Below are 15,207 nucleotides of genomic sequence, written 5' to 3' on the forward strand. Positions count from 1 at the left end.
TGCTAATGAGAAGCTTTTCATATCTTAAAGCCCCTTCTGCCTTCTGTTCATCAATTTTGGGCTGATGTTATTCTCTTACTTTTCTTAAGGTTCACAATCCTTTAATGTCTTTACTGTTTTATTTTATGCCATATTGGATTTTTGAGTATTTGACAGGTTTTGTCTTGAAGTAGATCCTTTACCTTCTGGAAACACAAGTTGGGACAAGACGTCTTGATACTTTGAGAATTTTACTTTTGTTAACAAAAGGTATATGTTTATTTATTTATTTTTACATTTATGGCATTTGGCAGATGCCCTTATCCAAAGCAACTTACAATTATCTTATTTATGCAGTTGAGGGTTAAGTAGTGCCCAGCAGTGGCAACTTGGTGGTGTTGAATTTGAACTCACGACCTTCCAAAGTTCAAAATCAAGTCCTGTGCTTCCACTTCCCACTTATCGACATGTTACATGGCGAACACTTTTGAAATAGTTGCTTTTGTTCCATTAATTGCTTCTTTGTTTGCCAATAACCGTTTTATTGACTGTATAAGAGAGAGAGCATGTAATGAAGTTACTATTTTCCAGTAAAAGCAAATAATATCCATGGCAATGGAGTTAGTGGTTAGAACACACACAGATGTTTCCTAGAATTACCATTAAGTTGTTTAAACTCAGAGATTCTCAGCACAGATCTATGGGGTGTCAGTGTTTCTGCATGAAGGTTGTTAACTGTTGCTGGGATGGAGGTTAGCAATACAGGACCCTGAGCTGTACTTTGCATTGAAAGATTTTAAATAATTTTAGTATTATACACAACTTGTGCACATACATATAAAGTAATATTTAATTTACATACACATAATTACATAATATTAACATACATATTTAATATAATAGAAGTGTAAACTTCAAAGCTTGTATAGATACCAATTGTTCTTAGGAGCCATGTGCCTACATTCTACTACTCTTTGGGTTTATGTAGACAAATACAATGGTGTTCAGCACTGTGGGGTCACACTCATGAAGGATGAGAAGTAGCCCCTAATAATTCCACTTTATAAAATATGCCTGTAGCCAAGAATTACTTGCACTCAGGTGTGAACAGGTAGCACATAATTTGCATTCTGTTTCCTTCCCTAAGTCGGGGTCTAGCTGCTGGAACAAATGAATTATTTATTGGTTTGGGGAAATGTTATCAGCTATTAACCCTCAGCTAAAAATTGTTTCGCTGTCTGAATATTCTCTCTCTCGAAGTGAGATCGACCACGCTGTATTGGATTTGAGTGTAACTACATAGTTGCTTGTATTAAACACTAATTACTTTCACAGGTAGTTCACTATATTAACAATCCAGTTCTATGATTTCAAATAAAGTGCTCCTGGACATGCCTATTGTGCCTCCACTATAGATTTTTACTGCTAAGTATTTAGCAAATTTGTGGCCAAAACTATTGCTCTCAAAGCAAGCGTTTATAAATAATCTAACTTGTACACAGTTTCTACACAGATCCCTCTCATTTTTATAGTTTGGTGTAGTGTTTAGCTATGACGTATGGTAGATTTTTAGTTTAGAAGTTGGAAAGGTGGACTGAATGAGTGTCGTATCATGCTGATTTTGTGCAATTCGTTAATTTGGAATTTAAAATGTACAAATATTTTCTGTTTAAACAAATGATAATTTGACTTGTCAAAGGAATGCTTATACTCTGTGTGTCTCGGTAAGGTGCACATTCTTGATTTATCTATCCAAACCAGCTTGTGCTTGATTATAATAATGACATGGTCCTTTAAGTACTAGAGCCAGGTTTTCAAATAGAATGCATGCAATTTGCAAGATTAGCAGCTGACATTTCTAAGCCGGAAAGCTGAAGGTGAATTTACAGCCTTTAGAGTAATGTGTATAAAGAGGAGTTTAAACAAAATGGCTAGAAGGGAAAAAGGATAGGAGAATCAAGAAAACCGAAAAAGAGTCAGAGTCTGTAAGAGTAAATGCAGTGGCCATATGTTCATCTTCATGTGCTTCTCCATTATTGTGGTTTTGGAACTATAGCTAAAGGGGAAAAAAGGGACGAGAGAAGAGGGATTACAGTCATAAAATCCTGCCAGCCATCTGTGCAGGGTTGGGCTCGGTGGGGAAGGTGCAGGGTCGCAGTGCTTAATCCAACTGAATGAACAGAATATAATTTCCATTTGGAAAGAATGCTTGCTGTAGGAAAACCACAAGTTCTTAATACTTACAAATCAAACTCATATCTCGTTCTGACCAGACATGAAGAAAAACAGATGAACAGTGAACGGTTATCTATTATAGTGTGTGTGTGTGTGCAACATATGTACAAAAATGTATGCACAGGCAAGCAGGTGATGTGAATTATTTATAGTAAGAAAATGTCATGGTGTCATGAAGATTGAGTTACACTCCACCTAAGAAGGTGGAGCTGACACTATGTGCAGAATGCAGATTGCTCACTGAGCAGCAGACATTTGGCTTGTTTGCTCTAATCCGATAATGGAGATGGGGTTAAAAGCATGTCGTTTGTTAGCAGTTAAATTTAGGCAGCCAAAATAACCACTGCTGTTAGCACGGGGCTACTGTGTTGTCTTTCTTTAGAAGGCACTAACGCTATACACCTATAAATTGATGAAATAATTTGAACATTTCCAATAAGTGAGATTAAAGAATAATCAAATGCTAACCTAAGGTAAACTGGCTGTTCGACCAGTAACCCATGTGTTCACGATTCTTCTCCTGAGTCAACTGTTGCTAACTTTTAATTTTGCTATTAAAAAGATAAGTAAGTACAGACAGAACAGTTGAGCCAAAGAAAGTTGTTCCAGTTTGGGAAGGTCACATGATTGGTCTCATGAGGCAAAGGGATTGTGAGATCAGGCGTTTTTTTTTTTTTTTTTGGCTGATTTCTTCAAGGTGAAAGATGTTTTTTCTCGAATTCGAAAGTCACTTCCCCCTTTCAAAAGTTTTGAATACACTGTTAATGGACTTCTGCATTTATTCTTCGCTCTGTAAAGAAGTGTTTGCTTGTGTGCTCCACTTATTGTTGTAACTCGACTTCAAATGCTCTGCACTGATGCCTCCACATAACAGCTTTCTGTGTTGAGTGGTAACAAGGCCCAGCTGTGTGTGTGTGTGTGTGTGTGTGTGTGTGTGTGTGTGTGTGTGTGTGTGTGTGTGTGTGTGTGTGTGTGTGTGTGTGTGTGTGTGTGTGTGTGTTCATTCTTGTGCGTGTGCATGTTCAGGGCTGGTCCTGTGCTCTCTCTTTGCCAGGCCAGATGGCTCCTGTCACAGAGAGCCCTGATAGGAGGGAGTGAGGGAATGAAAATAATGAATAGAGGAAAAAGCAAAAAAATCAGTAGGAAGCAGATTGCAATGTGAGAAAACACATCCGCAGCTGCACACTGTGGAGTAATGTGAACGCTACAGCCAGAAGTGTGAAGGCTGTGTAAATACATAGACTTTTTATGTTCTGTTCGTTCTTTAGCCACACACACACACACACACACACACACACACACACACACACACACACACACACACACACTTATTTTAAGTGATTTTGCATTTTTAGAACAATATCATGAGCAGAGCCACATGTACCAGTCTCCATGTCTGCATTACTCTATGAAGAGCTCTGAGTTTGTGGAATGAGAGCGAGAGATTATAAGTGAGTGTGTCAGATGTCTAACCCTTACCATAGATCTTGTTTTGTTGCTTATGGCAACCTAATTCTCTTTTAATGCGTCTGTAATGCATTTTTTTTCCACGCCGTACTAAGGAAGTAATAGAAAACCAATTTACTCAAAACTCCCTAATAATGGAATAAGAGCATATGTTGGGACAAGGCATGAATATTCATATTTAATGTTTGTGTTTTTTTTAGGTCATTTCAAAGATTTGACTTTTTTTTTTTTTAGGAAGTAAGAATCTGCTGTTAGGCTTTGCATTGCAGCCTTTGTGGTTCTGATGATGCACGGATACCACCAAACCTGCTCTCAAGCTACAAATGTGGATTAAACTACATAAATACAGCTACATGAAGACGGTTTAGAGTCTACAGCAAAGAGGAATGGCTGCGAGTGTAATGCTTGGCGTGTAATGCTCGTTTTATGCTGTGTATTCATGTGATCTATTTCTCTCTCTACTCGGAGTTAATGCAATCTAAGTGATGCTTCTATAGACTTCTGTAGACTTCTATAATAAGTCCGCTTTGAATTAACAGCCATTTCTAATGTTTATTTCAAAGTGCAGAGAAACATTTTAGAATGATTGCCCAACGTGAATCATCCAACTCTGGAGTATCATCTTATATGTGCGAGTAGGAAATTTACATCGTTATTCCTGCTCTTTTTTTTTTTTTTCCCTTTCCAGAACAATACCACCAACATAATGTGCGCTGCCTCACTAACCAAAACACACACTCATGAGAAGTGCTCACATTATAAGCCTATTTAATATGAAGCGTGCTTGGATAAAAACCAGCAGTTACAACATACATAGAGCAGAGGAAATAGGACGAGGACATGAGGTGTGTGTGTGTGTGTGTGTGTGTGTGTGTGTGTGTGTGTGTGTGTGTGTGTGTGTGTGTGTGTGTGTGTGTGTGTGTGTGTGTGTGTGTGTGTGTGTGTGTGTGTGTGTGTGAGAGAGGAGAGAGATGAGAGAGTAAATGAGATCAGGGTTAAATAAGAAAGAAAAAGCAGGGGAGGGGGTCACCAGCTTCTAAATGCTATGCTTTTACAAATCATAAATTGAAGAAAAAGGCAGTGCAGAGGAGTGAAGGGGCCGTGGGGACGAACAGAGGGGGGAGGAGTGACTGCAGTCGAGACCAGAGGAGAGCCAGTGAAGTGCTGGTTTGGCCTGGCTCTCGCATTAGATTTTTTATTTTTTTTTTCCCCCTCCCTGACGCTCTTTCCTCATTGCTGAAGCGCATTGCATTCTGCTGCTGTGACTGGATCGCTCTCACTACTAGACGCTGAGGCAAAAAAAAGGAGGGAGTGTGTGTGCGAGTGTGTGTGCGTGCATGCCACTGCTCAGGCTTCCCTTGAGCTGAGAAAGAGCAACCACTCCAAACACACTGAGGAGGACTGGGGAAGACACAGAAGAGAAGAGGAGGGGCTGATTTATGGAAGAAAAGATCCCCCCGGAGGACGTATTTTTTCCACTCACCTCTCTCCATTCTTCACTTGGTTTTGGGGGTCTGCAGAGCTCTTAATGGGAGGAATGTGGAGGCAGCAGTTTTCAGGCAAGAAACGCGTTTCCTCTGCACACACTGTCTTTTTCAGGTGTGTGTGTGAGTGTCTGTAAGGATGTTTTTTTTTCCCCTTCTGTGTGGGGACCATCTTCATGATGGGAGCATTTGAGAGTTTTGACCTTGTGTTACCATTTGACTGTTTTGGACTGAAATGGGCAAAGATATTTTTGTCACTGAGGATATTTTCATTTATATTCCATTGTAGAAACCTCACAATGATCGTAATGGCACAGTGTGTGTGTGTGTGTGTGTGTGTGTGTGTGTGTGTGTGTGTGTGTGTGTGTGTGTGTGTGTGCGAGCGTGTGTGCGAGCGTGTGTTCATGAAAGCTTTGTTATATATATATATACAAGTACCCGTACATGAAATGCACTATGCCCCAACTGGGTATGATCCTCATGACTTCAATCACACACCCCTCACACACAGTCTGGCTTGGCACAAAATGTGTATATTGACTCACCCTCTTGGCGACCCGTGTGTTTGGGTGGGTTAAAGCTTTTTTTGTAGGAAACCATTGACCCCATTTATATGACCACATGACAATTTTGACCTTGTGGAAAGATTTAGCTTTTGTATAGTGAGGTAATTTTTCTTAGGTAGAGCAATACAACCTTAAAAAATATATAATAGAAATACAGCTGTGTGTGAGTGTGAGTGTGTGTGTGTGTGAGTGTAAGTGTGTGTTTAGTGGTACTTCTTTTCAGGACCCCAGGACATCCATTGGTATACTCTGACCGATTAGGTTGCTAGGTAACCAAGAGCAGTTATAGACAGTGAGGTGAAGCCACTCTGACTGAGACAAGAAATGTCATTTCTCATTCTCTCTCTATTTAAAAGTAAAAGTCCAACACCCCTGTGAACACACACACACACACGAACACACACACACACACACACACACACACACACACACACACACACACACACACACTCTCTCTCTCTCTCTCTATCAGGCACACACGTCAGCACATGTCCACGCTGTGGAAACTTTTGCTCATTTCCTTCTGTTTTGACAATCCTTTCTTGTTCATGTGGTTTTGGACACTATTACATTACATAATTCCTTTACTGCTTTCTCTTCCTCTCCCTCTCCCTCTTTCTCCCTTTCAGTCAATATTTCTTTTCTTACTTTCATTTTTGATTTCGGAGTGTGATCTCTCCAGCAATAGACTGTATGCTGCCTGGTTGGATGAGCTCATAGCATGAGCAGGGCCCTGTCAGCTTGACTTGTTTAAACAATAACACATGAGCAAAGCTTTTACATTTGATAGTCTGCAGTAGTATCAAGAATACTTACCACTATTCGAAGGTGGGTGCCTTTTTAGTGTCATCCCCCACCTGAAATGTGTATCGCTAATTGTAAGCAGGAAGCGACCTTGAGGCGGAGCAAAGTGCTTTTTAAATGCGACTTACTATTATTACTACGACGAGTCTTACCGCTAACCTGAAGCGCTGATGCTTTGATCTTTCATCAGTGTTGCTGCTTTATGTCTTAGTTAACCTTGAAAACTAGACTATTTCTTTTTTTTTTTTTTATTAGGCAGGAAAGACTTAAGATTGTCATCTCATTTTCAGAGCTTTGCCTTGTGATCTTTTTTTTTTTTTCTCTATATGTGAACAAAGCTGATTTCATGATTCTTACTTCAATTACAAACAGTACTATAAATAATTCTCGAGTCTTCCTGAGGAATGGCCAGAGTGAAGTGAAGAGAGAGAGAGCAGAGAGAAGTGTCTCTGCTCTCCCAGATACCATTAAATTAAATATATTCATAATACTGCTCAAATCCTGTAATCTCCATGACAACCAGATTCACAGCAAAAGGGTTAGCTGGAAAGTCATACAAAGTGTGTTGATCCCATTTTTTTTTTTTTTTTACTCGCTTTCTCACACACTTACAAATGCAAAGTGGTTATCTTAAGTAAACAAGTGCATGAAATGAAATCTCTGTCTCCGTTCCTCTCTCTTTTTCTCTCTTTCTCTCTGTTTCTCTATGCAGGTATAAGGCCACAAATCATGAACGGACCAATGCATCCTCGGCCGCTGGTTGCTCTCTTGGATGGACGGGATTGTACGGTGGAAATGCCCATCCTCAAAGATTTGGCAACCGTGGCCTTCTGTGATGCCCAGTCCACACAGGAGATCCACGAGAAGGTACTCACTCAAATATTGTGCTCTGTCATCATCCAGGTATGAGTTGGACTCGTATCTCACTTGGAATCTAAAGATTAAATTCTATTATGCTGTCGGTATTTTGTATTGCAGAATATTTGCAGCCTTTTATAACGAGGGAAGAATGTGAATGGATGGTTATAATACATAAAAAAGACGAAGTATGTTAACTAGATATTGGTTCACTCAGGGACATCCGCAAAAAAAAAAATGATTGCAGAGATCAAATGGCAGCAAGCTGCTGATAAGAGGATGCCATGTCATCTTAATAATGTAACAGTGGGGGATGAGGTTGAACCTGATGTTGACAAATGATGTTAAGCAGTGTGTTTTTATTTATTTTGGCAGGTACTAAATGAAGCAGTAGGAGCAATGATGTACCACACCATCACACTCACCAGAGAGGACCTGGAGAAGTTTAAAGCCTTACGCATCATCATCCGCATCGGCAGTGGCTACGACAACATTGACATTAAAGCAGCTGGAGAAATGGGTGAGATTTTGTACAGAGCTCTCACTAAGAGAAAAGGCTGCATTTCACAACAGGTAAAACAGACAGCGTGAATAGGGCTGCTTTATAGCAGCGTTGTTCAGAAGCTTTGCGTGGGAGCACACAGAGTGGAAGGAAATCGGCTGTCTGAAAGGATCTGAAGGCATTCGCTGCCTTCGACTGAGCCTGGAGTTTGTATCAAAACGAAATCGACTTCAGAGCCGCCGTTGCTGTTTATTGCAATTCTACATGTTTGGCTTCAAAAAGCAGATATCGGATTTTATTTATTTATTTATTTTATTTCTAGTTACTTTTGTTGCTGTACTGAGAAGAATCCTGAGCACAATGTCAAGGAGAAAAGCTGATAAAAAAAAAAAAAAGCTGGTTGTTGAGTGAAAGGTTAAAGACAGGGCTGGAGGCAGATCCAGCACATTAATATCGATAACTCGGGCAGTAAACTACATGCCAAATGCACCACCTATTTAGAGTCATTTTAGCTGTTTCTCACTAGCAGTCTGTCTAGACCGATTGGCAATGTGCCAGTCATTTCTCCATCAACTCCATAACCCACAAGCGTATGGCTGCCTACTCGTGCCAATTCTAAGAGAATCATCACACTAACACTGCAACGTGAAGCAAAAATGTATAAGTAGGGGTGATGTGTAATGTTCATTTGTGTGTTGTTGCCTGTTGGAGAAGTTATAGATTGTTTAGAAAGGAAGGTACAATAATGATTGCCAGCATAAGCATAGAGCAGTGAGCAGTGAGATAAGTGAGAACCTCTGTCATCTTAGTCTCAGTTTATTGCAGTGAGGAATGGAGATAATGACTTTCTACTGCCCCTTAATGCAATCACCTGGTTACTGCACACAACAGTATCTATAGATTTGGGGATGTTTCAATTGTGAGTGGATGATTTGCATTGCCTGTATCTTTCATGGGAGATCAGTTCAGTTGAAACCTCATCTGCAGACTAATGAATATACATTTTTTACACTTAAGATTCTAGACATATTCATTATGTGTTTGTATTCATTTGTTCTTCTTTACTAGGTCCATGCAATATTTCCTTTTAATAATTGTTGCAGAAAAAGATAACCGAGTAAATATATCTTCTCCGCATTTATTACACATACATCAATTACTGCTATTGCTACCTTAGGGTCAGGGGCGTCAGTAGAGAAATATCAGCCTAAGAACAGGAAAATCGAATTTAGGTGATGTTTCACTATTGTGTAATCACCACATTAATCAACATTCTGCACTAGAAAGACTCACGATTCAAGAATTCAAGAAACAGTACCCTCCAAAAATCCTATGGCTTGAATAAATTAATATTAAATAAATTAAGGACAGAGAAAAATTGACAGACACAATTATAAATGACAAATGTACGAAGTTTTAATGCAAAAAGAAAAGGTGTGCATGTATAATGTGTGCAGCGTGCAATGTAACAGCATAGGAATGCAAGTGCTGCAGAGGTACATTGGTTACACAGAGGAAGATTGGGTAGAGAGAATTTTTTTCACAACTCTCAGTATAGTTTTGGATATGCTGTTGTGCTTGCCTCAATAATACCGCAGATTATCTGATGTGAAGGCTAAAAATACGTTTAATTTTTTCTCCCTACACTAGCGGCCCCTACTGGTAATTACTGGGATTTGCTGAATTCAAACCATTCAGCTCAATTCATTTTGTTTTACCCAGTTCTCCTGTTAGACTTCTTTATCACTAAAGCGTAATAAAGCTTTCCACTACTGCATTCACTGCGTTCACTTCAAAGGGTGAGTGGCATTATCACAGATATCGCTCACCCCAACCATAGACTATTTACCCTTCTCCTAAGGGGCAGACGCTACTGGGGCCTCAGAGCCGCACAAACGGACTGAAATAGAGCATTTTCCCCCTTGCGGCTGTGACTGCACTGAACAGCTCATTATCATACAATGTTAACAATATACTACTGCATTGTCACTTTGTATTTTTCACTGCTTTATCCACTACGCCTTTTTGCACCATCCATAACTCACGTTTATCATTTCACTACTGTATAATCCACCCATATTTATTCTTTATATACTGTATCATACATACATTGATACTTGTACATAACTATATCATGTGATTAGAGCATGTTATCTTCTGACATGTCTGTCTATGCACAATCTTTGCACAGTATATTGTGTATTACTATATATACCATATATTATTACCTACTGCACCTTCTCTACATTATTGACCCTCACCCCTGTATATATGGACCTCATACCCTATTTGTTGTAAATTGGCCACTTATGCACTTCTGGTTAGATGCCAACCGCATTTCATTGGCTTTGCACATGCTCTCAGCCGAGGTGCCCTGCTTTGGGTCTCCTCTGATTCAAAAGGGGAAACAAAAAACAAAAACGAGGTTCAATAAAGTTGAATCTAATTTCAATCAACCGCTCCAAAAAGTGCCAGCAATTTAAGACATTGTTCTCTTATTCCCAGTAATCTGTTTCACGCATTACCTTCCTAATATTTCATTTGAGTTGTTTTCAGTCTTTCAGTCATCCATAAAGTAATTTTAACTCTGTGTTTACACTTTTCCTGAAGTGCCTGTGTGAAAGGGACAATTGTTTTTGTTTTTGTGTCTTCATGTAGGCATAGCAGTGTGCAATATCCCTTCCGCAGCTGTAGAGGAGACAGCAGACTCTACCCTCTGTCACATCCTGAACCTGTACCGGAGGAACACCTGGCTTTACCAGGCTCTTCGGGAGGGCTCGCGGTTCCAGAGCATTGAGCAGATCAGGGAGCTGGCATCAGGAGCCGCTCGTATACGAGGAGAGACGCTGGGACTCATAGGGTTTGGTAAGATGCAATCAGTCAGAGAGAAACATCATTTTGTTTCATTGAGTGTGCATTGTATCGCTTAATATACATTTGTCTTTGTGTTGTACAGGTCGAACGGGCCAGGCGGTAGCGGTTCGGGCAAAAGCGTTTGGCTTCAATGTGATCTTTTATGACCCGTATCTGCAGGATGGTTTAGAACGCTCACTGGGTGTCCAGAGAGTGTACACCCTCCAAGACCTGCTCTACCAAAGTGACTGTGTGTCTCTGCATTGCAATTTAAATGAACATAACCACCACTTGATTAATGACTTTACCATCAAACAGGTGTGCATCAACACACACCACACCTAGACATACATGCACAAGGTTACATGTGAACAATTTTAAATAAAAAAAATTTGAAAATGTGATACAATGCACCGCTGCCATCTAGTGGTTATTTTGATGAATTAGTATTATTTATGTTGGTATCCTAAATTCCTGTGATGGTGTGTGCGGTAATGGTATGTTGCTTCGTTGCTGTAGATGCGTCAGGGTGCATTCCTTGTGAACTGTGCACGTGGGGGTCTGGTGGATGAGAAAGCTTTGGCTCATGCCCTGAAGGAAGGAAGAATCCGGGGAGCGGCTCTGGATGTGCACGAGTCAGAACCATTTAGGTAAGAAGAAGCTTTTACTAGTCACATATACATTACTGCACTGTAAGATACTGTTCATTGCATAAGTCAGCCATGATACAGCACTGCTGGATATGACTGGGTTAGGGCCTTGACTCTGCACTGATCTGTAATCCAGAGCTTTAATGATTAAACCATCAGTAATTTTACCAGATTTGTAATTACATACAGCAGCATGCTACATTCCAGATGTTGGTTCAGATATGCACCAAGATGTTTTTAAAAGAAATTGCAAAAAGTTTTGTTTAATTAATTAAAAATGACAATACTACTATCCACAAAACAACCTGATGTGTATTTTTTCCTTTTTCTAGTTTGAGAACTCATATTAACTGGTATTAATCCAAAGATAGTGTTGTTAATAGGTGGTAATAGGTGGTAACAATCTCCATCTTTTTAAAATCTCCTAGTTAAAAACCTTTCCCTGTGGAAACTCTCCACTTTTCTTCTGAAAATAGTTTTACCCAGGGTCCACTGAAAGATGCTCCCAATCTGATCTGCACGCCTCACACAGCTTGGTACAGTGAGCAGGCCTCGCTGGAGATGCGAGAAGCAGCTGCGACTGAGATAAGAAGAGCTATTACAGGTATGTGCTTTCTTACTACACTTGTGTCTTAACCAGCATTTGGGTTAATCAGTTTTCAGCACATGAGCATGTATGTGTGTGTGTGTGTGTGTGTGTGTGTGTGTGCAGGCCGTATTCCAGACAGCCTTAGAAACTGTGTCAACAAAGAGTACTTTATCGCTACTGCAGCGTGGGGAGCAGTGGAGCAGCATCCAGTGCATCCAGAGCTCAATGGTGGTGCATATAGGTAACTCAATGCAAAGCAGATTTCAGAAAGGACATTATTCCACCATCTGTCACCTTCTATGAGTTAAACCATGATTCAGACAAATATATTTTAATTATTGAGGGCTATTTGAACTGAGTTTTTTTTTTTTTTTAATGCCCAAAGAACTCAATCATTATTCATTTTACTGACAAACAGCTGCTTTACTTATTAACCCACTCATCGTTGTCCCTCACAACAATCTATTAGAACTCCTAAAGCTTGCCATCTTTTTTTTTTTGTTGTTGTTTAGCAGAGTGGCCCAACCATTACAATCCATATCTCCTGGTGGCCTGCAAGACAAAATGTATACCTAAACCCAACCAGGTAATTACATACAAGTTCACAGAATCCAGTGTATTTCTGTATCTGGCCAGCAAAAAATACCATGTATGCCATGATTGTGCCCTGAATATATGGTGCAATTACTTAAATAACAGGGTTCTCTCTGAGGTCTCTGATATTTGACTCCATATTTTTCCTCTGGATTTTTTTAATTTTTTTTTTTTAAGTGCTCTGTTGCTTCTGATCATGTTCATCTGGGATCCTCTAAAAGTTACTGCTTTGAAATGTTATGTCTTAAAGAAGATTAAGATGTAAATACAATGCCAAGTATTCAAGCTTGAAAAAGATCACAAGATATGCCTGGTTTGTACGGCTTTATGTCTATTGATTGATTTTTTACCCACTGTTCCTGGCAGATTTGCTTAAATGTGATTTTTATTTATTTTTTATTTTTTTGTGATTTTGGCTTGGCCACTGTAAAACATTCACCTTGTTTATTTTAACCCGTCTTCCCCTGGCCTTGGGCTTGTGCCAGTTCTCTTACTGAAAAGAGTTAGAGGTGTTTGGGTGATGTGATGCAGCCTTTGTCTAAACTTCTTTAAACACAACATACTTTCTAAAACTTTAAAGACATACATGACTTGGTTTTCCTGACTTTTCTGTAAACATGCCCAGGGTCCGGTGGGGACGACTTCTAGAGGACCAGAGGAGGGCACAAAGCCAGGTGGGGGTCCCAGTGCCCAGACCCCCCAGCCCAACCCTACCCCAGGCCTGAACCAATCCCACACACAACGTGAGCACAGAACAGATATCTAAGGAGAAACCAAACGCAGGGAGGCGTTTATACTGCTACTGAACAGTTCACATAGCGAGTTCATTTCAAACCAGGGATAAGAAGAAGTAAAGTGTCCAGGAGCTACGCCTAACTGCAGTAGGAACAGCTGAAATATCCAGCATGGAGGTGTCCTTTAGCTCCTGTCTTTTCATGGGATTTCTTTTTTTTTCTTGGACGTAGTTGTTTTTGTTCCAGATGTGTTCCTTCCACATGTATGTTATAATGTACTTGTCTGTTTGGGACTGTGTGCATGGACAGGAGGGCAGGAATTCTAGTCCACTCATTGAGTCCTCAAAGGAAGCTTGGCATCACGTCAGTCATCCGTTCTCACCAGCTTTGTGAACACTTGTAGATGCATTTAATCTGTTAACATGTGTTTCTTTCTATTTCCCTGTTGCCTCTTCCTTTAAACCAAACCAGTTATTATTTATCCTTTTAATTCTGTGTTTAAGTGATTTATATTGGTATGCAGTGTATTTATCAAAAAATTTAAGACAAAAGGTTCAATTATTGATAATCTTAGTGTGACCCCTTCTCTTATCTTGGCCTTATAACCAGCTGAACCTTATTAATTAGGAAATAACCACAAGTCTAACCACCATCTCTAATGTTTAGGCATTTTTTTATTCATTTACACAGAAGTGTTCAGGCAACTTATTGAATTAATTGAGAGAATTTCAATCCTTTTTTTTTTTTTTTTTTTTTTTTTTTGTCATAAATGAAGACTATGGATGGCAGCTCAGATTGAAATGGTCAAAAGCTAAATGCCACCCTGCTCAGGAAACACTTCTTCTGTCATGTCTGAGTATTATAATTATAAATCACATGTCTGATTATCCCACCATCCACTTTTCCCTCATACAGCTCTCTTGCTGATATTTTTATAGATGTAAAATAGAAAATATTTTAATGTTGCCCTTAGATTTGTATTACCATAGTATGCAAACCTTTCTTTTGCCTTTTGTGTTATGACACCACCAGAAGTTCATTTTGTTGTTACTGAAATGTCTTTTTCAGCCCACTTTGCCAGTACATTTATATTAGTACAGTGGGTTATGTTTTTATTGTGTTTTCTTGTACCAAGCATCCTTGACAGTGCAAATAAAAAAGGAAAAGGCTTGTTCTCGTGCAGAATTCCAAATAGTGTTCTCGTGTTCAGTTTTATGTGCACAAAATACACACGTATAAACTAAAATATCAAAATCTCAATGCAAAATAATTGAAATAAAAAAGATTTAAAAAAGGGGTACAGGTTAAAAGCTTCAGCTAGTGTTCACATTAGTGTGATCTTTTTTTTGGATAAAATTTTACAGTGCCATTGATACTGGTACCAGAATGGATTCATAAACTGCTGATCTTTTTTTCTCGATTTTCACACACAACAATCTCTGCATTTACATTGAAGGATGTGAAAAACAGTTCCGTAGGTGAAAATGCCTCGAGTTCAGAGGAAAATGGAAAGATTAGTTTGGTGCTGGAATACAGCAACTCATATTATCGCTCTTTATGACATGAGCAGAAAAGCATTACAGAATGCTAATAAAAGCCAGAAAACCACATTAGCCAGGGGTGAAAAACGATAATGTAAAGTAAGGCAATGTAGGGCTGACTTTCAGGCAAGGGGAAGACTTCTTTCATATTTATCAAATGAAAAAAATCGAATGTCATCTTATGTATCACTACTAGACAGTACTGTCCCTTCTTTGCTTTCTGTCATGTAGATGTGTTCAGATGGGCCCATGGTATGTATTAATTGGGACTGAAATGTGTTATGCACGTTGTGTTTTCTGCAGATATTAGAGTTATTGATATAATTATTGACAATTATGAATTGCAAAAAT

General features: G+C 39.3%; 1 protein-coding gene across 6 annotated transcripts in view; it reads left to right on the plus strand.

Annotated features, from left to right (window-relative positions):
• LOC310727409 (C-terminal-binding protein 2-like) overlaps positions 1–14,507 on the plus strand; it is a 30,894-nt gene extending 16,387 nt beyond the window's left edge. For 2 of the 6 annotated variants that reach the window (XM_083543851.1, XM_083543855.1), the window contains 9 exons: positions 7,248–7,402; positions 7,769–7,913; positions 10,554–10,760; positions 10,852–11,066; positions 11,268–11,398; positions 11,875–12,002; positions 12,111–12,228; positions 12,503–12,573; positions 13,207–14,507. In XM_083543851.1, coding sequence (XP_083399977.1) covers positions 7,248–7,402; positions 7,769–7,913; positions 10,554–10,760; positions 10,852–11,066; positions 11,268–11,398; positions 11,875–12,002; positions 12,111–12,228; positions 12,503–12,563 — 1,160 coding nt within the window. In that variant the 3' untranslated portion in view covers positions 12,564–12,573; positions 13,207–14,507. Of the gene's footprint in view, positions 1–4,643; positions 5,241–7,247; positions 7,403–7,768; positions 7,914–10,553; positions 10,761–10,851; positions 11,067–11,267; positions 11,399–11,874; positions 12,003–12,110; positions 12,229–12,499; positions 12,574–13,206 lie in introns of those variants that run through there. The other 4 variants (XM_083543854.1, XM_083543850.1, XM_083543852.1 and 1 more) reach the window with 3 other exon arrangements.
• The last annotated feature ends 700 nt before the right edge of the window (positions 14,508–15,207 follow it).

Source organism: Silurus aristotelis, assembly GCF_946808225.1.
Source record: "Silurus aristotelis genome assembly, chromosome: 6".
NCBI lineage: Eukaryota > Metazoa > Chordata > Actinopteri > Siluriformes > Siluridae > Silurus > Silurus aristotelis.